Below are 23114 nucleotides of genomic sequence, written 5' to 3' on the forward strand. Positions count from 1 at the left end.
GAAGGCATACACTTGCGCGTGCTTCACGTGCTTCTCAGTACCTTGACAACCTTTAAGGGCGCGAGACAAAAATACGACTGAAATGCAAAAGTTGTGAACAACGGCACCATGAAGAAAATCTTTACAGCAGAGCAAATTTCGGATTGGTTCACCTCGGGGGCGAAGTTCGCCAATATTAAACTCACTGAAGAAGTCGAGAAGAAGTTTGGTGAAGAAACCAGGTGAGTTCAACTTACACCTAGCTTAATGTCGGGTTACGTATTTCTAGCTAACTAGCATCCTTGAATCCCACTTGACCTGTACAGGGTAGAAACAAATAATGTCAGGCTACAGGTGTCTTCTCTAGTCAAACCGTGTTTGCTTAAACCTTGTGAAATAACACTGCACAATGTAATTGGTGTTCATAATGCTAATTAAAAGTGTCCAAAGGGGCATCAGTACACTAAATAGACAATGGGAATTATATTGTGACACTCCAGCATTGTATATGGATCAAAAAGCTTCGCAGTTATCAACTGTGGTGAAGTTGATTTTAAATTGGATATTCGACAGAGATTCACGCTGGAGTCAGCTACGTAAACCTCTCACTCACTCATTAGGGACCATCAATAAATTACTGTTTCATAGGGGCAAAATCCATATTTTAATCAATTTTCTAAAATAACTTCCATGTTTTATGACCAACTGTCCTCAAATCAATATTTATAATTAATACTCACGTGGAGGAATCAGACAAACCAACTTTTGTCCAATATTGGTGGTTTTATCTTTTTTTATTGAAAAATTATGAAAATCTGGATTTATTAATAGTTAAATATTAATAAAAATATATATGAAGCCACTAAAGTTGGACAAAAGTTGGTGTATCTTATTCCTCTAAGTGAGTTTTAGTTATAAATATTGATTTGAGGATAGTTGGTCATAAAACATGGAAGTTATTGAAGAAAAATGATGAAAATATGGATTTATTAATAGTTAGATATTAATAAAAAAAGATAAAACCATACATATTGGACAAACATTGGTGTGTCTCATTCCTCCAAGTGAGTTTTAGTTATAAATATTGATTTGAGGACAGTCGGTCATAAAACATGGAAGTTATTGAAGAAAAATGATTAAAATATGGATTTTGCCCCTATGAAACAGTAATTTGTTGATGGTCCCTAAAGTCGGTCTCTGTCGGCTAGGGCTCCGGGAGAGGATGTTACCGAGTGAGAGGTTTACGTAGCTGGCTCCAGCGTGAATGTCTGTCGAATATCCGACTTAAAACCAACTGCACCGCAGTATAATACAGCTATGTTTCTCATGTATTAAGGAAAGCTGTCTCAGCTTGACGGCGTTTGAGCACATGTAAATTACAGTGTGAATTGAGATTTTTCTCCCTTATGATTCATGTTAGTTGTTGTATCTGCCACTAGAGAGAAGTTTCATGGGGAAGTTTGCAGAGTCATCAATATAAAAAGCTTACTAAGATTAAGGAATTTCTGGGCTGTAGCCAATATTTTAGAAATACTGACATCATGATCCCTCAAAAATTTTGAAAGAGAAGATCAAAGGGGAAAAAAATGTTTCACTAATGAATATTGTTGTGAACTTAAGTTGTATTTCCTGCATATAGGCTTGTATACACAGCCAGCAAAAAGAAGTCCAACCATTTAAATAAGTTGAGTAGAAAATAATGTAAAACTTTGTTAAAATAAAAATCCAGTTAAACATATTTTTTAAGTTATGTATAATGTGAGTCCTGTATTTCCCAGAAATTAAATACTGAGTGTAGCCAAGGTCCTAAATAATGTTCTCAACCTCGAACATTTTCCAAAATTTCTCTCTGTGTACAAACCCAGGGTCACAGGATGGTAAACAAGTAAAGAAATAAGACGAGGAAAATGTACCACACAAAATTGTATCAGTCATACTTTTTTATTTTTATTCTTTAAACGTACCTATCTTCTTCAGGTCTCAACAATTGGAGAAATTAACAACAGTCTTTGGTTAAACTGCTCAGAACTCATTGACATTTTCAGCAGAGACAATTTGACAAACAGTTACAAGTAGACTTTTAAGACTCACAAGCCAACATGTTAAAGACCAGGATGGGAAAATAAATTTCACACTGGTATGTATGACCCGATCCCACTACCTACTTTACAATTGACCTTTGAAATACATAACCAAATGTCATGCCAAGGTTTGTTAGCAGGACTACAGAAAAAAAGTTGGTCCATTAAGTAGAGATTAAAAACAGCAGGTGAAAAAAAATATTGAATTTACAGTTCAACGAATATATAGTTCACATAGCCTAAGTTGCCTCAACTTAGTCACAAACTGATTTCCCTAAAATGTATACAAATAGTGAACGTCTTGCATCTCAAATTCATGCTTTGGATTCAGTTATTCCTCTGGTTAAGAACAAGAACCACAGATGTTTTAAGCAGTATGTCCACTCATAGTGTAGTGCTGTACACTCCCGTGGGACTGAGAGGAACTGGGTAGAAATATGGAAGGTCCCAGTCCCTGTTGAACCCTGAGTATGAACTGGAGTGCTGCATGGCCCAGTCCACATAACCCGATATCGTTGGAATCTCTTCCCTTCGGTTGTCACCACAATTTGGAACAATGGGTGTGACAAAGCCTTGTTTCATTTTGTATCGGCTGGTCCAAGCCTCCATTGGTCGGCGCTGTGCTGGCTGAACTTGGATGTCGTCCTGTTCATCATACTGCTTTTGGCTCAAAAAGTCTCTAAGCACCTGCTTGAAGACAGATGCCAGCTCCCAGGGCCTAATGTTGTTAGTGGCAAGCACCTCACGAAACCTGTGAAAGGGTGCAAACCAATAGATTTTAATTAAACACTTTTTGAAGTAGCAAGGATTTGCATCAACACTGTGTGAGCATCTCACAATTTCAATTAGCAGTTTATTCTTATAAGAATACAGATAATTTATGAGACTAAATTATTCATGTTTTATCATTAACACATATGTTACTTTGGTTATTTGGTTGTGTAACCACACAGTAGTGACCTATCACTGACTTTAATGGTAAGTAGGTCACTGTACTCAACCATGTAGAATAACCTTTCTTCATATCATTATGGTTAGAGTTGATGAAAACCCATGCAGTCTGGCTTGACTCAGACCTACAGAGCACCTTTCACATTCACACCTTTCACACCTGCCTTTGTGACAGTAACACGTAATGGCTCTCTTGGCAGCCAGCCCTGCCTTTCTTTATGGGTCTGCTCTGGTTTGCCTGCTGTCAGGCTTTGTGTTGCAGAAGCAGCTAGCCATTGTTGACAGCTTACTAATATGAGGAAGCAGCATGGCATGGCTGCTAACAAATACCTGGAGAGCACGGTGGCTGCATGGACAGGAGGAATCTGGGCACACAAGAACTCCAGGTGGTGGAGCTCTGATGTGGGGATGAGGGTCCGTAACCTGGGGTACTTCTGGAACCAGCGGAGACCCAGGGCGCTGTGGGCCAGCCTGTTTTCCCGCTCTAGCTCCCTTGCCAGCCTCTCACGTTCCTCCACATGCCACAGGAGCTCTCTGATCAACATGCGACTGGGAACGACCTCAGACGTCTTCAGAGGTGCTGCTTCATCCTCAACCTTGGCTTTTGTTTCATTGGACCATTTCATCCAGCTGAACAGGGGCATGGCAGTCAGAGCAGACAGGCCTGAAAAACTGTCAAGAAAGAAAACACAGATTTTATAATACCTTGAAACATGAAGCAATAACCTCCCGTCTGCACCCTTATAATTTATATGAATATGCTAGAATACATGTGGCTTTAAATCAAGAGCTACTCTCTTTCTAAGTTTATTTTTTAACAGACATAATAAAATAAATACAACAAATCAAGGTCAGTATAATTCCTGCTGATGGTGAAAAGAAAGAAGAACCATAGTGAAAATGCGCTTGTGTTGAAATGGGGTCAAATTTTCTGCTTCAAAGACCACAATGAGAATGCGTCACAAAACATGTAAACATCAATTTCCAAACATGGAAGTGTTGATTTTTATTAAATGTTTAAAATTGTAGTCCTTTTATAATTCTTATAATTCCTATATATTCTTAATTCCTATAAGATTTTTTTTTTTTAACGTTTGACAGCAAATGATGATGATCACCCTGTTGGCTGACCTCTGGTCCCTGCTTGATGCATACTATGATTGCATTTATGCATTTAGTTCAAGTCAAATTAGGTGGTATAAAATGTCCCAGGTGTGTGTAGATGGCTCCCCCCCCCGAAACGGATGGATTCAACACCTGGGATTAGATAGATTACACTGCCTGCAGGATCAGAGGTCAGCCACACTGCACAAAAACTGTTTGTTTGCCTTCAAATTTTGGGAAACATTTAATTTCTATCTCAAATACTTGTAACAATATCCAAAGCTCTTGCTGAAAAATGAAAGGAAGGATCCATACTTACAGGTGAAAACTGCTCCACTGACACCTTTGTGACCTTTTTCATAAATTGGGCTCTTCATAGAATACATCCTTCATTGAGTTTTCTCCGTGACTCAGTCCGTGTGAACTTCATTTCTTCATTTGGTGTCTGATGGAGTACATTACTTTAGTGTCGGCAGCAGTGCTCCAGTGTCCTGCTTATTGGAAGCGATTTTTCTTCTTTGTGTTGTAGTTATTGTCTTGTCCTTTTTGTCCCTCCCACTGCTCCTGTCAAGCAGGCTTTTTTTCCAGGAGAGTTAGTCACACTGCTAACTAAGAGCTGTCACCTCTCCTCTGCCTTCACCCCAGTCTCCTCTGTGCAGTATGCCGCTTCAGTGTAAGGTCAGCTGCTTCGTAGCTTGCAGGAAATGTGTGCACTGGAGAGAAAGGAAGAGGATGAGAGTGCATGTGTGTGCACGAGCCGTGGGTGTGTTGTACATGAGCTTTGCTTAGTACTGTCATGATTGTGCTTGCTGTTGGGAAAAAAGTCTTCCCTCAAAAAGAGAGTGAGAGGCAGAGACACAGAACGCTCTCCAGGCTACTGTAGGCTTTGCGTGGTGGATCTGACCAGAGGAGGAAGACACTAGGACCATCAAGTTATGTAGTGATGATCACCAACCGTGAATTTATTTTGCCGTTATGTGTTAAATGATAATCTTAGTCTCTCTGGACTAAAAATGTGTTGTATGACAATCAGAGAGTTAATTTATTCTCAAGTGTCTGGAATGTCAAATAATATTAAATGTTGCAGTAGCCATCTTTAGCCTCAACAGACAAAGCTTAAGGAGATGACAGCTGTTAAGTTCCATTATATTCATAGTGGCTCATGAAGGAGACAAAACAGAACTTTACTGCAATCTAAAAGTTAATCTAAAATTAGAAAGGTTAAACATAGTTTTCATTGGAGGATTGTTACATGTTTTCTACACGTCTTGTGACTTTGACAGTTCTGCTTTCTGAGATAAATCTTGGGCATTTTTCAGTGTGTTTTTGTCAAGTGGTTGTAATTTGTATACCCCAAATCCCAATCTACTGCATTTACTCCAAGTGCTTTTTGTCAATGATAAGAAACAGTAGATAATGCAAATTATCTAGAATAATAAACTGCTTTGAAAATGACTTTGTTCCAGCCCTTCTGAGGTTTCAAATGAAGGCAGCCTAAAAGATGTGAAGTCTGATGGAGAGCGGATCCAAAAAGGAGATACTGCAAAGAGTAAGCATTAAAGTGTGTTTGTTTTGTTGTTACCCATAGATTTATTTAACAGGAATCTGCCTATAGTTACCTGCGACTGTTTCTTGCATTTGATTCTTTTTCCTCAGGTACTGCTCCTCCTCCTCTAGCGAGCTACAAGTACCCCAGCCTGCCTATAACCAAAAACAGACGGGAGGTAAAAAGAACTGTCCAAAAACCACATAAAACACATACACCTAACCACACATCCTGATGGTTTAAAAAAGCACTCTTGTTCTCCTGAAGTACTTTTTCTTTTAGCTGTTTTAGTTATTACTGAAATTACCATTATGTCCTCAGGACACTTTTGCACTTAAGAGTTATCTAATGTTGCAGAACAAAAGCTAACTTTAAAATCACTGGTCTAAAATCTCATTCTTGATGTAGATTGAAGTAGACCTTGTATTTTATTTCACATGTTACAAAGCTTAAACAGGAACATGCATTTCAGCTTGCGTTTCTGCTTTGTGTGTTCGTGTGTCGGTGTGCTTGCCTCCAGCTGGTTTCTCTTGTAGAAAACAACTCTGTAGTGATCATTCGAGGAGCCACAGGCAGTGGAAAGACCACCCAGCTGCCACAGTACATTCTGGACCATTACAGTGAGAAGAATGCCTTATGCAACATCGTGGTCACCCAGCCACGTAAAATTGGGGCGACTAGCATTGCCCGATGGGTTGCCGCACAGCGAAAGTGTACCTTGGGTAGTCTGGTGGGATATCAGGTTAGTGCAACATTTAGTGGCAACTAAACAAAATTAAACTGTTTAATTTAGACACAAAGGGTAGCACATACAACTTAGCTCCTGTCTTATTCCTGCATAGAAATAATGCTAAATATTTTAATTAAAAGGACAGATAGAAGTAACACCCTATACTGAAGTCACGTAGCATTAGTGACACTGTAATGAGCATTGAAATGTAATGGTTAAGACTGTACACAAAAAGCAGCCTTCCATGTCTCTCAACACTTAAAAAAGAACGATGTCAAGCTTGTGTGTTTTTCTTGTGTGAGGATGTCATGCTTTGTTATACAGAGCTCTAAAACAACATGACTAATAATATCTGTTGTCTCCTCCGCTTGGTGCAGCTCTCTGGAGTTAAGTGGGATGTCACTTAATGTGAGAGCAAAGATAAACAGTGTTAACCACAGAATTACAATGTGTCTGTGGTGGGGGCGGGGAAAAGATGAAAGAGAGTATCAAAAGTTCATGACCCATTTTTAGTGGATTGATTTATTCTTGCGGTTGTAATTCTGATTGATTATCTACAGTTTGGAATATTTTGTAATTTTCCCTGTAGCTTTTCTCAGGTCTCTTTTACCCACTCACATGCACACACCTACACCTCTCCTCTCTTGCTGCACACAGCCGCTTGGCCCAAGCCGCCTCTTTGTGTTTCTCTCTTCTTGTACACCTCTGCTCTGTTGACTTCTTCATCAGCAGTATGTTTTGTATAGTCACCACGTGATAACTTTGCACAACAGATACTCTGCTTATGCTTGCTCTGATTAATCATGTGTATTATTGTTAAGGGTTAAGAACTTTACTGTGTGTTCATAAGAAATACACTGACCATTTATCAGAATGCAAAATAGCCTCATTAATTAATAAACAAATAAACCCAGCCATTTCCTGCAGAATCCCTATCCATTAGTGCAGCAGCAGTGTTGTTTTCTATTGCAGTAAATGTTATGTATTAATTATCGCTTATTACCATTTAAGTCTGACAGTTGTCTTGGTGACCATTTTATTTTTGTGCTGAAGACGCGTCGACTAATGAACTAAACGCCGCCTTTCCTGTTAGCGTGCACACAGCCTACAGCAGAAAGCCCAAGTTAACAGAGAAAGTTAATAAGCAACGTTATGATACCTCCGGTGTTTTCCACACATGGACAAGACTTGGGTGGGTCGCCGAGGTATATAAACAGCTGCCCAAGTATATTTCCCGACGGAGAGAGTCCGCGGATGGAGAGAGTCCGCTGGTACGTCCCTACCAATTGAGGTGCAACGTCTCTTGTTAAAAGAGAAGCTTCTTATGCCTTTGTTTTAATATTTTTCTGCTGCTGCAGATTACGTTATTCTACCCTCTTAGGGCCTGATTCCGAAACACACAGGCAGTTAAATTCACCCTGAAATGTGCTGCACAGCAAACAGCGTCTCTGTGCACCTATGCTGGTTTGTGCATATTTAAATTTTATATTAAGCAGTAATTTAGGGAAAAACCATCTCCTTTCTGTGTAAATCAGCCTCAATGCAATAAAAGTGTCTAATTCACAACACTGGCGCTAACAGCCACACACAGGTAAGAGTGGAGCAAAAACCATCTGCTGAGACTGTGTGGTAACTGTGCTGCAGTACTTATAAGAGATGCCACATGCAAACTTTCTAATGATAAGAAAATCAATTTAATCTCTTCATGACCTTAAAAAACAAGTATCAGTATATTAAGTATCTAAATATGACTTTGGCATTGTGATTATTAAAATAACCAGGTGTTAAATCAGTACGGGGCTTTATTTTCTTCAAGTCTGGCGTAAAAAAAAACCTTAAAAAGACGCACATTAAGAACAGTACAAAACATGAGCAAACCGCATGGAGCAGGGCAAGTTTTTGCTGTATTCTGTCCTGAATATCATTAGAGCCCTATGCTTTGTGAATAAGACCTTGAGACAAAGCAGATGGAGGGAGCAAGTGATGCACAATGTATTGGGTACGTCAACGTCCGTATGTCTATTTGCTGGAAGTCCTTTCCTTTTCCCTTTGATATGTTTTATCTTGGTTTTGAAAGTCACAGTTAGTGAATCAAAGGTCATTTTGTATTCATGTATTCTAGTCGGTACATTAAAAGCATGTGTGTGTGTGATCAGATTCATGAATACTTATTTGGATATCTGTATTTCAGGTCGGATTGGAGAAGATGGCTACTGAGCACACCCGGCTGATCTACATGACTACAGGAGTACTTCTGCAAAAACTGGTTTCAGCCAAGTGCCTCATTGAGTACTCCCACATATTTGTGGATGAGGTGAATAAACTACAAGACAGATCACAACTGAAATCTTAAACTGAACTTGTTGTGTTGTCTTTTTGGTTAATTGTAGCAATGGAGTTCCATAATGCTCACCTGTTCATCATTTTGTTTTGCTGTAGTTATTCATTTTGTGTGTTAAATGTTTTCTGATTTTGATATTGTTCCGTTAGTTGTATGCTGCTGTAGAAGACACACTGTGTCCTATTATCTAATTAATGACTTTCGCCTTCTCTACATTTGCTAAGGTTCATGAGCGCACCGAGGAAATGGACTTTCTCCTGTTGGTTTTGAGAAAACTTCTTCATTCCAACTCTCGCTATGTCAAGGTATTTTCAAGATCAATTGAAATACCCTCCTCTGTTCATCTCCTGCATCGATTACCTGTCAATCTTTTGATTATTATTCTTTTTTTAGATCATCCTCATGTCAGCCACCATTAACTGCAGACAGTTTGCTGAGTACTTTGGTACCCCTATTCGGGGCAAGATGAACCCCGCCTACGTGTTTGAAGTGGAGGGAACACCTTATGCAATTGAGGAGTTTTATCTTGATGACCTCAAAAAGATGTTTCCAAACAGGGTATGAAGATACTAAGTGTTTGCTGATGCTGCTGCTACTCTGTATTGAAACTAAATTTTGAATGTGATTTTTTTGGTATATGTCAATTAGGCTGAATCACCTCACACAGAAGACCCTCACATTTCAGTGGAGATGTACAATCTTGCCATCAGTCTGATCCAGAGTTTTGATGAGATGGAGGGCAAAGATTCCAAGTGAGGCCTTTGTCAATAACGACGATGAGAAGTAGGTACTTACATAGAGTAATCATGTTGTGTGTTTATGTGTGAGCAGCAAAGCCGAGAAAGGAGTTGGCGTGTCTTCTTCAGAGCGGGGCAGTGTGCTTGTTTTCCTTCCTGGCTTACATGAAATAAGCTACATGCAGGAGGCCTTGGTGAAGCTGGTCCACAAAAGGTGAGCTTGTTTGTTTACCTCCCCATTGCCTATGGTCTTCTGTGTTTTTTTGCTACCTCACTCTAAAACATTTTATTTTATTTTTTTTACTAATAAAATTGATTAGCATTACAATCTCTAGACTTCATAGCACTTCTTTGTCTTTGCTAGTTTTTACTTGTGAGGAATGTTTACAATATTTTTTATTTGTTGTTCAGGTTACAGGTTTATCCTCTCCACTCCACTGTGACTCTAGAGGAGCAGAACGGTGTGTTTCTGTTCCCTGTCCCCGGATACAGGAAGGTAAAAACCAACAGCTTGTTTGGCCACTCGTGTTCTCACTGCCTGTCAGTCACACTGAAAATCTCCATCCCAACAGGTCATCCTGTCCACCAACATCGCTGAGAGTTCGGTGACTGTTCCAGATGTCAAATATGGTGTGGCCTTTTTTTCCCCTCAGCTTTGCTCTCAGTATAGTCCTAATGAATGTTTTTTAATTAAGGTATCCTAGTTGATAGCTATTTTCTTTTCTCATCATAGTTATTGACTTCTGTCTGGCCCGTCAAATGGTCTGTGAACAAGACACCAATTATCAGTCTCTGCGTCTCACATGGGCATCCAAAACTAACTGCAATCAGCGTAAAGGTACAATACTTAATGCACAAAACGTAACCTCTGAAGTGTAAATGTTTCTTTACTTATGTCTTCTTATTCTCCTTATTTTTATCTCTCAGGCAGAGCTGGTCGCGTGTCTAAGGGCTTCTGTTACCGTCTTGTCACCAAAGAGTTTTGGAGAAATGAAATCCCAGAGTACATGATCCCCGAGATGCTGGTAAGAGAAAAAACAGAGAATAAACTCTGGGAAATTTTTTAATTGTTTTTTTTCCAAAGCTGCTTTGACCTTAATTTGACAATCAATCCATGCCATACTGTTTGCCTTCCTCTCAGCTTGCCCCTTTGGGCACCATTATGTTGAAGGTGAAGTTGCTCGACATGGGAGATCCCCGCTCCCTCCTTTCCACAGCCCTCTCTCCCCCCAATCTTGGTGACATAGTGAGGACAGTGCTCCAACTCAAAGAGGTAAATACATTCAGGTTGAGGGATTTCTTACTGTTCAGACAAGCACTCATGAATGTGTGGCTGTGATGGGCGGGCAGCTGACCACTCGGGGCTCTGTGAGTGTTAGAGCAGGAGTTCTCTTAAGAACTTGATTTCAGACGGCATTAGTATCGTCCAATATTTTTAGGTGACTGTAATGAAGGGCAGCGCTGTAGCATAGATTTGTGTGGGGGAAAAAGTGTATGTTGATTGTGGTTCCTTCTTATCTCTGACAAAATGTATTTAGAGATTTGATTTTGTACTCTTGAAGCAGGTTCAAAGTGCTTGACTTTACAATTATAAAACAATTACCTCATAAAACAACACACATTTTCAAGACCTAGAGACTGATTTAGGATTGAATCCAGCCTGATATTCTCAAGCAAGGAGTTAAAGAGCCGATGAGCCTCAAAATCAAAATGTAGAAGTATGAAATCTTCTGGGAGATTTCTGTCCAAGCATCTCTGTCTATCCCATAGATGATTCAGGGCTCAACATTATAACTGGCCCGCTGGCCCGGATGAATGATTGACAGAGTCCGGTCCAGCTGATAGCATGTTTAGCTGGCCCGCTCGGGCCAGTTCAAATACTGCCTGAAAAAAAATAGACTATAACACGTTCTCAATTTCACAGCGCTTTCCTGTTATACCGTTTACTGTTTTGTCAGTAATTAATTTAAAAACGTCGGGCTAATGACTGCTACAGCATCAACATATCAAGCGCTTGTGTGTCACAGTTGAAAGGCAGCCGTCGGCGCGCTCGTTACTCTCGAATTGTACACTCGCACACAGATTTTTGCGCAGGTTTTCTCTAATAAAAAACACATTTGGTAAAATGGTTTTCAACCATCATATCTCGACAAAAGCCGAGCTTAAATCAGCATTCAAAGGGAAAAAATCACTGGAAGAGTCGAGAGTGACAGCAGGGCATGACGAAAACAGAACGGAGAAAAGTTTCAGCCACAGTGACAGACAGCTGGAGCTGGAACACGCTGCAGCTAAATTTCCCCTTAAAGTTAAAGAATAGATCCTGGTAAAGATAAAAGTTATTCACAAAGCATCTTAGCCCTTAAGAGAGCTCCTAAAGTAAAGATCTAAGGATGAAGAGTTTCTCACAGAGAAGAAAGAAGGAGAGAAAGGTGATCAGAACAATTCCAGCTCTATCACAGCCTCATATTAATATCAGATTAAGTAGACTCTTACAGTTACCAGTATGGTGAATAAACATGAGCACATAAATATAAGAAAACTACAAAATATTTGACATAATTAGAGCTCAATTAATGAAATAAAAGTTGTAATTTAATCTTCCATCAGAATGATTCAAGAGTAAATTGGTGACTGTTATTTTTCAAATCAAAAGTAACGTTTCTGGGCCAGCGGTTACAATGGTCGGGCCAGTGATCCTTGAAAACTAGTGGCCCAGACGGCCACTGGCAAATTTCACTTAATGTCAACCCCTGATGATTAAAAAGTTGTGACAATGAGGAAAATAGCCTAGTGAAAAAGTAAGTATTCAGTTGATCAACTTAATGTTGCATCAGAAAGATCAGCCATTTCATGTTCAGAACTTGAAGTACCAAAAGGGAAACTGTTGATTTGATATAGGCTTTTCGGAGTAGATTGGGTGTATACACTAGTTGGATCTTTTATCTGTAGATGGGTGCACTATCTGCGAAAAGTGATGGCAGGGGTCAAAATGAGGATGGCGAGCTGACGTTCCTGGGCCATGTGCTGGCCCACTTGCCTGTGGACCTGTATCTGGGAAAGCTGATTGTCCTGGGCCACGTGTTTGGATGTCTGGAAGAGTGCCTTATCATCGGTCAGTCTTTTATTATACTGGACTTAAATTGCAGCGTCTCCAATTTGGCAACTTTTCTGACATGACTACTGTGTTTGTTTGTGTTTATGTTTTTTTATGAACTGTTTAAACAAAGCACAATAACATCTTCTCTTATCCTCAGCTGCCTCGCACTCTCTGAAGAGTTTCTTTGCTGTTCCATCCATGCAGCAGCTTGCCGGCCACAGGTGACTCACATCCAGCAGCTACACTCATTCACTGACTAACAGGCTGTCGGTATAGATCAGTTTGGTGACACAGTGACTCAATATGGGACTTGAACATGTCATGTTAAATAAATGAACTCTCGACGTCTATATTGACCACTGACTAACATTGAGGTTTTGTTCAGATCAAAGTTTTTGGGCTAGACCAGAGATACAGTCCAAACACATTACCTTCCCTTGTGGAAACTGGCAAACAAAGTGATCAGAAACTGTGTGATCATTCAAAAGTGTCTGTCATTGCATGCTGAGCGTTCCATGCACTGTTTTCTTTAAATCTAGGTATATCAATGTTTTTTCAAAAAGCACATTTGGTTTCCTGTGAGTGCCTGTACAGATGTCAACCGGTTTCATGTTAAAATCAGACTACTGCTGGGCCGATAAAGCCTGGGTTCAGTGTGTTTATCATGTCTTCTTTGCACTGAATAATTTCTGGTGTTTCAGGAGCAAGTTGGCCTTTACCCATGGAATACCAAGTGATTCCATATCTTTTGTCAATGCCTTCAAGGTAATGTGGTTGATGCCTAGTCAAAAGCAAGTCTTGTTGTAGAACTGATTTACATATTGGCCTGAAAGCTTTCCTTGTTGTCTCTTACTGTTAGGCGTGGTACTCTGCCAAAAAGAAAGGACAGCTGAGACACCCCAAGGTGAGCATAACAACAACCAAACACAAGCTCACTTAAAAGAAACACACCAAACATCAAAAAATACTCTGTGACTGTTGTAGTACAGAGCCATCTCTGACATACAGTTATTCATCTATATAATCTTCTATCAGTTTTTATCGTCTTAAAGGTGTGCGTTGAAGGAGAAATAATTGCCCTGTTTTATTATTAACAAATTAAAACACCACATTGAAAACAATGTTTTTAATACATGTGAACCTGACAGAGCCTGCACAAAGGGGAAGTCGATTTTAAGATGGTTAATTGCATTCATTTGCATTTATTTTAAATGTTATAAATACAGCACTTTTTGTCTTTAATTCTCTGAATTCTTCTGTTGAAGTGTTAAGATGTCTTTGCTTTGGCTGCTTTCACCTCTCAGGATGAGTTGGACTGGGGAAAGGAGAACTTCATTCAGATCAAGAGGATCAGGGAGGTAAAGACATAATTCAGAGAGCTAGATCACAGGAGCTCATCAAGCCCAACCAGAGGCATCCTAGTCTGGCAGTGAACAGTGTCATTCATCTTACACTTTATAGTCATGGGCTTTTCTGAAGTTTTATACTGTCAGACTTTGAATCTACAATCTGAATAATACTGTTTGAACTGTTAACTGGAGAATTGCTAAAATGTTCTGTGAAGTTTGAGTACATAGAATCAACTTTATAAACAATATTGTTAGATATATTATATATTCTAAGATTTTCAGATTTTAGCTTCATGAATGTTTACAGTCTTTTGGTTCACAATTGAGTGTTTTCTCGTCCACTGGTAATCTTGCCAAATTCCAGTCTAGCAGATTGTAAATGAACTCACTGTTCAGGTTGCAGAGCTGTACGAGGACCTGAAAAAGAGAGTGTCCCAGTTCAACATGCATGTGCAGGAGAACCCACAACCCTTGGATTACACCAATGCACACAGACAGAAGTTCATTCTTCAGGTTAGAGTCTGTTACTGACATACTCAGATGTACACTATATATACATAATCACCCAGGTCTAATAGAAGCTATACTGTGTACACTTCAGACCCAGTTATGACTCTGAATAAATACCAGATATATTCAGTTTGTTACAGGTAGAACCCTTATCTGTTTCAGGTGGTCATTGCTGGAGCCTACTACCCCAACTACTTTGTCCAGGGGGAAATAGACGAAGACCTGGCCTCCAGAGAGATGAGTGGCTTCAACCCGAGAACAACAGTGATGGTATGACTAACTGTGAAGAGAGCCAAGAAATGATTATTGTTGAAGCTCATGACATTTTTTCAGAGTTTGACACTTTCTGATGTGTAATAACCATTAAAAACCCGTAAGGGGGCGGCTAATATGGCTCTAGTCTTTTACAACTTTTTGGGTTGAAGGTGGTGAAATAACACTAAACTTGCTTTCAGATGAGGAACCTCCCTCCGTACAGTTTCCTGTATTACAAGCAGCTGCAGTCTCTGTTCCGCCTGTGTGGACAGGTCAAAACCATTTCCTTTGAGAGCTCCAGGTACCAAAAGCTGCTATGGCAAATCAGACATGTTTTAAAATCTTCTCTTGTTATTTTATGGTAATACATTTACATATGCATATTTACAATGTGTTTTTGTGTGTGTTTTCTCAGAGCATATGTGGAGTTCTACAGGACATCCCAAGACTCAGGGGTGTTGCCTGAGGTGTCCCTTGCTCTCCTCATGGGGCAGCAGAATCCTTTCATGGAGCTCACCGTACACCCCATTGATGAAATAGAAATGTGTGCTGGGAACAGAAATGTAACACACATGAAATATTCACGGTACGGTTATTTTTCTGCTTTATAAAAACAACTAGTTCTCCCCTGTCTAAGGGAAATCAGTTCCTACGACAGTATTTGCACGTGCACTATGACAGGAAAAACCTCAAAGCACAAACGTTCTTCTTTGGCTTTAAGAGGCTGAAATAAAACATTCCTGACTCCCTCTTTGAAAAGTAGAATCCCCTGCTTCACTGGCTGCATTGGTCAGTGTCCCTGAACTGAGCCTTAATTAATTCTGACATCCCAGCACTCTGTATGAGTCTTTCCTTTTAGTCAGAGACCACACCGGCTTCTTCCTGCTCCGTCTGGGAGCCAGGAACATGGGTGACTTGGCACATTATTAGCTATCCCACAGTTAGAGAATGAGACATCGACTATTCTCACATATTACTTTCTTCATTTCATTTATCTATACGTCTCATGATCATATTACATGGTATGGCACAACTATATCCTCCATACATTGGGTAACAGTGATATTTCAGCTCTGTAGACTCGTAGTAATAACGAAGCAGCTTTAAAGCAGTTTAAGGAAAGTGAATGTGTGCATAATGTTAAAGTCCTGTCCTCTGTGTGTGGTTGCTGTGCAGGGTGAATGTTGACCTCCAGAGCCAGACTGTCTGCCCAGTGGGAGTGCTGAGCAGCAGCATTGACCCAGACAAGTTGCCCCCCCACCGCTTGTTCGTAGTTAACATCACAGAGGTGAGTCCTTTACAACTAACTCACAGAGCTGAATAACTTTTTTTCATCGATTTCTGATTCTGTAACAGATGTACCATCTCAAAACTCTGCTGTAGGTGTTGGAGGTTGGACATTTCTGGGGCTTCCAGGCAGATGAAGCCAGCTTGGAAAAGCAGCGCAAACTGACAGCAGAGATAAACATGCGTACGTTGCAACCTGTAACAGTGTCCCTCTACCCCAACCTACTGTGTCTGGCTCCTTACTCGGAGGTCAATGAGCAGGGCTTGTACTACCGTGCCAAGATCCTGCACATACGTGGCAATTCAGTTGAGGTAAAAATGCTCATTGCAGGTTTCTGGTCACGCTTAATTACGAGTTTCAGTGTTATATATTACTCTTTCAGCCAGTGCACACACCCTTCTACAAACTTTCAAAAAAAATCTTAAATGAGCATTTCTAATAATGAATTAAGGTTAATGTAGGAGAATGATTTCCTATTTATGTTCAGAGATGAAATGTAGACATGATGGTATTTTTTTCCCCTAAAGATTATTCTTGGGCTTTTGCCTTTATCTAGATAGGATAGTGGATATAGTAGGAAATCTGGAGAGTGTGAAGAATGACATGCAGGAAAGGAGCCACAGGTCGGACTTTACCCCAAGCCACCAGCTTAGAGGACTGTAACCATGGGGTGCGACATAACCGCTAGGCCATCAGTGCCCCTCATGGTGGCATTTCTGACTGAGAAGTGACATTAACAATTTATCCATGAATATCTTCAACACATATAACAGCAAATGGTTACACTAAGATTTCAAATTATTTTGATATTTCCTGAGCAAAATCTGTCACAGGGTTTTGAAATCTGACCAGTGCAAAAAACACAAATCTAAAAAAAAAAAAAAAAAACACTTTTAAAAACACAGTAGTGTGATGGAGACAGAAAAGGGGAAATGTGCATTTGTGGGAACAAATAAGATAGAAAATGACAATCGGCAGTTGTCTAGTCATATAAGTTAAATATATCGTCTTAAAAGTTGGCTGCGTCTTACACCGGTGCGACCAATATACCAGTATAAAATACTGAAACTCTGATTAAAAAGCCATCCCCATTGTGTATTGAAAGCCGAGTGCACGCTGTGCTGGGAATGACGGCGACACAGAACAGGCTGGCTGCGCGACTTTTTCCACATCTTTTCTCTTCGGCTAGTAGGAGTGCAACCTCCCGAAAGTGAAAACAGACGGAACTAAAGTGCACGTTGTAGACATCGCTGAACACAATATAAATCGTCACGCAAGGAAGAAAGTTCAAACTTTTTTTTCTCTCTAAGAGACCTTCAAAACAGGGTGCGTCTTATATACCGGTGCCACTTATATTTCGGATTTTACGGTAAGTAGATTTTATTTAAAACTATCACAAAGACTAAATTGATGGTGTTAAAACGCATTGACATAGAAGATGGGTAGTTCTGTTCAGGTATTTAGGCTAGAGACTTTGAAAACTGACTGGACTGAGGCATCTGAGTGTAGCAAAACTTAAAGAAATCATTCTTTAGGATTGTGTTATGAGATTTGCTTTACGCACCCGTGTTCAGGTGTTCTTCTTGGAGTTTGGCAATACAGCAGTTGTTGCCATCAGCAACATCAGGGAAATCCCTCCTGAACTCCTGACTCACCCATTTCAGGTACTGTGATTGACTTTTCAGAGAAATGATGGCCCTAATCTGCTTCACTGTTCAAACTGTAAATACACTGCAACAAATCAACACTATGTCTGTGGTCTTAGGCTCAGGAGTTCCAAGTCATTGAAATGCGTCCTTCAGCCCAGTCCATCATCCTGGGGAACAGGTGGAGCAGCCGAGCCCGCAACCGTTTTATCACACTGGTGAAGGGCCGCTCACTCATTGTGTCGCTCTACTCCATCCTCCATGGTGTCATGCGTGTGCAGCTGCTCATCAACACAGAAATGACAAACACCAGCGTGTTGGACATCTTAGTGGAAGAAGGACATGCTGTGAAGGTCGAAGAAAGCTTTGACTCCAAGGTGACCAGAGCCCACATATTTGATTTTTTAGGCAGTGTGAAAACAGAAATAATTCAGGTAGAACATTTTATACTTGATACGATTACTCTCTTTAATGTGTCCTTTCAGTATCAAAACTTGTCCTGTGCACGCTTGATAGGTGTTTGATTAAGTTCCCTTCCTCAAAGAGAGCAGCTTGAATTTAAATCACTTACACTTCACTCCAAGGTTTTGTTAATAAACAGCACAACAATATCTGTAGAAAGTCCTTGTACAATACCAAAAGAACAAACAACTTAATTCCAAATAATTTGTTTGTTGAACTTGTAAAATTGCCTATCTTGTTTATTGTGTTGCCAATGTTCCTTTTTGTACTTGCAATGCTGATATTTTCCAGCAGATGGTGTGGTTAGTTAAAAGTGACCAGCATTGCTTTGGACAAAATTTAAGCAGAGCATTAATCAAGAAGATTCTTGGGGGGGGGGGTTGACTCTTATCTTCTCCAAAAAAACCTTTAAAATGTATTTGATATTAAAAGAAATATGTCTTCGCCTTCAGAGAGATCCATACAGATGTGATGTACACTTTCAAGTGTAGTTGTCTTGTGTATATGTGCTTTTGCAGACGAACCATGAGGCACTGATATCCCTTTACAGAGACATGGAAGCAGGTACTTACGTCCCCAACTCTACCAGCAGCTCCTGGAAAGATCGCAAGATAGAGGAGAAGGAACTCATTGACAGTCTGCTCGACCACTTTTCCAAGAGCCGCCAGCCCTGTTCCAGGGCAAAGGCAAGATACCCCACAGCTTTATATCACATTCTCACTGAAATCTAAAAAAAAAATTAGTATTAATGATTAAGAAATGAACAAACAGGCAGGTACGCTTTCCAGTCATTTCATCTGGACATGCCTGACAGCCACAGATACAGGATTATTTATAGATATTTTAAATTTAGATCTCAGGATTTCAAGACAATTAACAAAGCAATAAGTGTAAATAATCTGCCACTACTAGCTTGAACAGAAAGCCTCGAAAGTGAAGCAGGTTTTGAGGAGGTTTTATTTTTATTAAAGGAAACAGACTAAAGGATTATATATGCGTTGCAGATTTTTTGATGTTAGGTGGATATTTTCATCTCGTTTGCAGTTTGTTGCTCTCAGTTTGTCCAGAAGATGGAGCCATCTAGTAGCTCGCTTGGTGTGCTTTATGTCTGTTCAAAGACACACCCATTCTGTCTGATGAGCAGAAAAATGACAATAGGGTGACTGAAGCTGACTGACTCCCAGTGACTGCATGATTACGTCATGTTTTGTGTCTGACCGCATTCTTCCTTATAACATGACAGGTTAATCTGCATGGACCGAACAGTCCCAATAAGATAAACTTCCACAACCTGAGCCACAAGACCTACTACAAGTAAGCATGAAAATCTTCATTTGCAAATAAAACTTTCAAGGTACCAATGCCCCACCCCACTTTGCTTACGAGTGTGTCTTCTTGCAGGACAGTGTGTATCGAGAGGAGCAGCATCAACTCCTTGGCCCTGAATGAAAACCCTCACTACAAACATCAGAGGATGCTGGTGGCTGGGACCGTGTCAGTCAACTCTACAGGTACTACATAACACATCTTCTCTTAAATGTAGACTCAAAGGCATGCATCTACTGCTTTAAACTGCACTAATACCTTAATATTAACAATAGAATAATAAATACATGCAAGGTGAATGTGACTGCTTCAGGATACCAACATAAGAACAAGTAATTTAACACTGACTTCACACTCCTTCCACAGAAGGAGACTTTTAGTGTGCTAGCTCATTGTTTTGTTTGGAAATTTTACTCTGTAAGAGACAAAATATGTATTTATTGTACTTTTTTGTATTGACTGTGGGTGTCTCTGTTCAACCGCAGCTTAAGTATAAATTGCATAATGTCTCGTCTAGGTCAGGTGTGTGATCCAGGAAGGGCCAAAGGTTTTGACTGCTGAAGTGCAAGTTTTGTTTTCACTGATAGTTGGTAGTTGCTATTTGATTAGATTTTTTCTCTGAGGGACTTTTGTTCTTATACTGCACTAGGGGATTAACAATGAACTTTTTTTAAACTGCAATCTGCTCTGGCAATCTGGTCTTTGTTATTATGAATGCAAACTACACTAAAGCACCTCAGCCAGGTCAGTCCTGGATAAAATGCCTCTGTCGTGCAGTCCTAGACTGTTAACAATCTCATTTTCAGCAGTAGAAGGGATCCCCCCCCCTCCCCCCCAAAGAAATCTTTGATTAACACACTTTAGAATACCTGCTCAGCTCCATACATAGAGTTAGTGCCTTGCTATAAAAAAGTGACATTTCTCATTGGCTAAGAACCCAGGGACATTTATCTTAGTAGTAACTATTATTACTATACTTATTTGATCAGTATTGTTGTTCAGAATCTGCTGATAGTTGAAACATGCTGCTTCTTCTTTTTACAAACAAGGACTAAAAACGGTAGGGTCTATCAGGACTCCATGCTTTTTCAGATAGTTATTCTCTTCAATGTCAGTTGTGCAAAGTATTTTTTTCCTTTTTGTTGCAGGGACACGGATTCTGCTGAGAGAGACGTCTATCATGCCTGACATCCCCGGACTGCCTGCACTTGTCACCATGCTCTTCACCCCCATTATGGAGTTGCGGTCAGTGAAACCAACCGACTTATAACTGCACACCTTAAAGGAGGCATAATCAAAAATGTAACTTTGATAGTTTCCTCCACATTTTTATAGCACCAATGAAGAGAGGACCTGCTACACTGGCGCCCTCTGTGGCTTAGGCTGGAACAGTCAAACACAGGAGGGCATCCTACCGGAGCATGACATCGAACTTGCCTTTGACGTCAAGTTTGATGTTGAAGACATCACTGAGGTAACAGCTGGCACCAGGCTGGCAGAGTTGGTTAGAAATGATGGTGTAGGCAGAAATGGTAAAAGTACTTAAGTCTGTAATGCGCTTTTCTAGTCTTCTGACTACTCAAGGTGCTTTTTACATTGCAAGTCCCATTCACCATTCCCCCCACATTGACAGGCTGCTATGTGAAGTGTCCACAGGGATTAAACCAAATTTTAAAAAAATTGACTGAAAATTCTCAACATATAAAACAACATAGGTGTTTTCTATTTTAGGAATAAAATTGACATGTTTTTCTTTTTTGAAGCTCAAGATCTAGGATGACAGATATGAGCTTGCTTCTTTTGAACACATTTTTTGCCTATATAAATTAACAGGTGCAGCAGGTGATCTATATAAAACTTTGAATAAGTTTAAGTATGAAAAGTAAATGTTGCGGTGCTCTGTGTGGGTAATGTGTTGTATCACCTCTTGACACGCGTCCCTAACGGAGTGTGTCCGGTAGCGGAGTACTCGGCGACTGTCTGCTCTGCCTGCATGTAATACAACTTTAAACGGTAAACTCCGTCATGTTACGGATTGTTATTTCCCTGTTTTTTTTTCTTTGGTTGGGTAAATAAAGTTGCGAACCGGAGCCTAAAAAATAAGTCCGGACATGACGGGCAGTGCACGCTGATGTTCGCTACCACAATAAAAGCCTCCTACACAGAGCGGACTTCACGTAGCAGATAAAAGTTCTGACTACATTGAAATGCCACACAGACGCAAAACTACACTTGTGTTACAGTATTCAGATAAATGCCTGACATAAAAAACAGCAGTCTGCTCGACTTTTTTGTCTGATTGACACTGACGAAAAATATTAAAATTTTGAAATTGACGGAAATCCGTCGTAGCGACGGAGAACTTTAATCCCTGAGTGTCCATCAGTATTAGTAAATCCCATTCATACACATTCACATGCTGTTGACACAGCAGCGGGAGCTATTTGGGGTTCAGTGTCTTGCCCAAGAACACTTTAACATATGACTGCAGGAACTGGGGATCAAATCCCCGAGCATCCGGTTGAGCCACAGCTGTCCGAAATACAGATCTGAAATTCTTTATTACTTATTGTTTGCATCATAGTGTTTAATAGAAATACATACTTCTCGTGAAGTACTATTTTCATATCTTTCACCAACTGCTACATTTTGTTCTGAATCTAAAATCTATGTTAAAACTGGTAAAAAAGAAGAATGTAACATTTACCCATAATTCAAATCACGCTTTACCTTGTGATATTGGCTCTGGCATGCAAATAATCTACATCTCTGGATCTGTTTCTACAGTTCTCTAATGCCTGCCCTACATAATTGAGCCCTCTCTGTTAATTGCTGATTAGCTCTGGCTCTTTCTTTGACAGATCAATGCTTTGCGAGTGACTGTGAACGGGCTAGTGTGTGGAGGGGCTTCTAGCACTCGTCATCTGGGGCCTGACAGGATAGCCCACCTGCAGGAGGACTGCCGAGACCGACTCACCAGGTCACATGCACAGGTCCAATGAAATCACTGATAAGTTTATACAATATGAACAAAATTATTTAATTTATTTTTTAATATGCAATGCAGACTTTTCATCAAGTCCCCAACAAGAGAAGCTGTCACACCGATGTACTATGAGAAGCTGGAGAAATGGAACCAGGTATGCACCTGATAGGCTCCTATGCCTTTTATATTCTAATAAGTCTTTATCCCCGACTAATGCTGGTTATGAGCAAGGTTTAATTCTGTGTTTTAAACATGTACTTGTGTTGAACTTGCAGGTGGACCCTGCTCTGAAGATGGATAATGTTGAACCTGGAGTTGCAAAGACCAGAGGTGTTGTCTTCCAGCTGCATCCTGTCACTCTCCTCAACAGCTAAGCAAAGCTCTAGTCTTTTATGTCATTTTTGTTAAGTGTAACTGGTTTCAATGTTTTTTTACTATGAGCAGTTTCCTGAAATTTCAATTTTATTTTGTTCAGAAAGAAAATGTTATTTAAATTTCAAATGAGGTTCAAAAGTTTTCAGGCCTGCAGAAAAAATCCTCAATCCTTACTTTGTCATTTGCAACAATCACAAAAGATGTTATTTACTGTTTCAATCATTTGCTGCTGAGTTTCAGCGCTTGAGCAGTGGGCCATTAAAAATAGTTGTTTGCAACAGATAAGGCTTGTCAATCAGTTTTCATTCAAACATAGTCTCATTGTGACCCAGGAGTCAAGTTAAAATTGTC

General features: G+C 40.0%; 2 protein-coding genes across 2 annotated transcripts; one reads left to right on the top strand and one right to left on the bottom strand.

Moving 5' to 3' along the window:
• The first annotated feature begins 2 nt into the window (after window positions 1–2).
• Window positions 3–23048, top strand: tdrd9 (tudor domain containing 9). The gene is made up of 35 exons (XM_061063704.1): window positions 3–221; window positions 5582–5664; window positions 5772–5839; window positions 6182–6403; window positions 8583–8705; window positions 8957–9037; window positions 9126–9290; window positions 9381–9484; window positions 9564–9683; window positions 9881–9965; window positions 10042–10099; window positions 10203–10307; window positions 10397–10494; window positions 10611–10742; window positions 12419–12581; window positions 12724–12787; window positions 13268–13331; window positions 13426–13470; window positions 13871–13924; window positions 14312–14428; window positions 14588–14695; window positions 14881–14981; window positions 15096–15266; window positions 15857–15968; window positions 16064–16279; window positions 17543–17632; window positions 17734–17991; window positions 18595–18762; window positions 19320–19390; window positions 19478–19587; window positions 20551–20647; window positions 20738–20876; window positions 22264–22382; window positions 22470–22542; window positions 22664–23048. The coding sequence occupies exons 1-35, from the start codon at window positions 109–111 to the stop codon at window positions 22760–22762; spliced, it is 3996 nt and encodes a 1331-aa protein (XP_060919687.1). The 5' UTR covers window positions 3–108; the 3' UTR covers window positions 22763–23048.
• rd3l (RD3 like) lies at window positions 1922–4798 on the bottom strand. Its single transcript, XM_061063712.1, has 3 exons — window positions 4435–4798; window positions 3342–3683; window positions 1922–2811 (listed from the first exon to the last, which is right to left on the bottom strand). The coding sequence occupies exons 2-3, from the start codon at window positions 3653–3655 to the stop codon at window positions 2445–2447; spliced, it is 681 nt and encodes a 226-aa protein (XP_060919695.1). The 5' UTR covers window positions 3656–3683; window positions 4435–4798; the 3' UTR covers window positions 1922–2444.
• Window positions 23049–23114: the final 66 nt, after the last annotated feature.

The sequence above is a fragment of the Labrus mixtus genome, chromosome 18 (assembly GCF_963584025.1).
Source record: "Labrus mixtus chromosome 18, fLabMix1.1, whole genome shotgun sequence".
Classification (NCBI taxonomy): Eukaryota; Metazoa; Chordata; class Actinopteri; order Labriformes; family Labridae; genus Labrus; species Labrus mixtus.

What these genes read in the sequence shown, in the direction of transcription:
- rd3l (XM_061063712.1), bottom strand. Translation starts at nt 3,655, where the DNA reads ATGCCCCTGTTCAGCTGGATGAAATGGTCCAATGAAACAAAAGCCAAG. An exon ending in GCAGCCACCGTGCTCTCCAG is followed by an intron (nt 2,812 to 3,341) that starts GTATTTGTTAGC and finishes ACCCTTTCACAG; the next exon opens with GTTTCGTGAGGTGCTTGCCA.
- tdrd9 (XM_061063704.1), top strand. Translation starts at nt 109, where the DNA reads ATGAAGAAAATCTTTACAGCAGAGCAAATTTCGGATTGGTTCACCTCG. An exon ending in TAACCAAAAACAGACGGGAG is followed by an intron (nt 5,840 to 6,181) that starts GTAAAAAGAACT and finishes GCTTGCCTCCAG; the next exon opens with CTGGTTTCTCTTGTAGAAAA. An exon ending in TCGTAGTTAACATCACAGAG is followed by an intron (nt 15,969 to 16,063) that starts GTGAGTCCTTTA and finishes ACTCTGCTGTAG; the next exon opens with GTGTTGGAGGTTGGACATTT.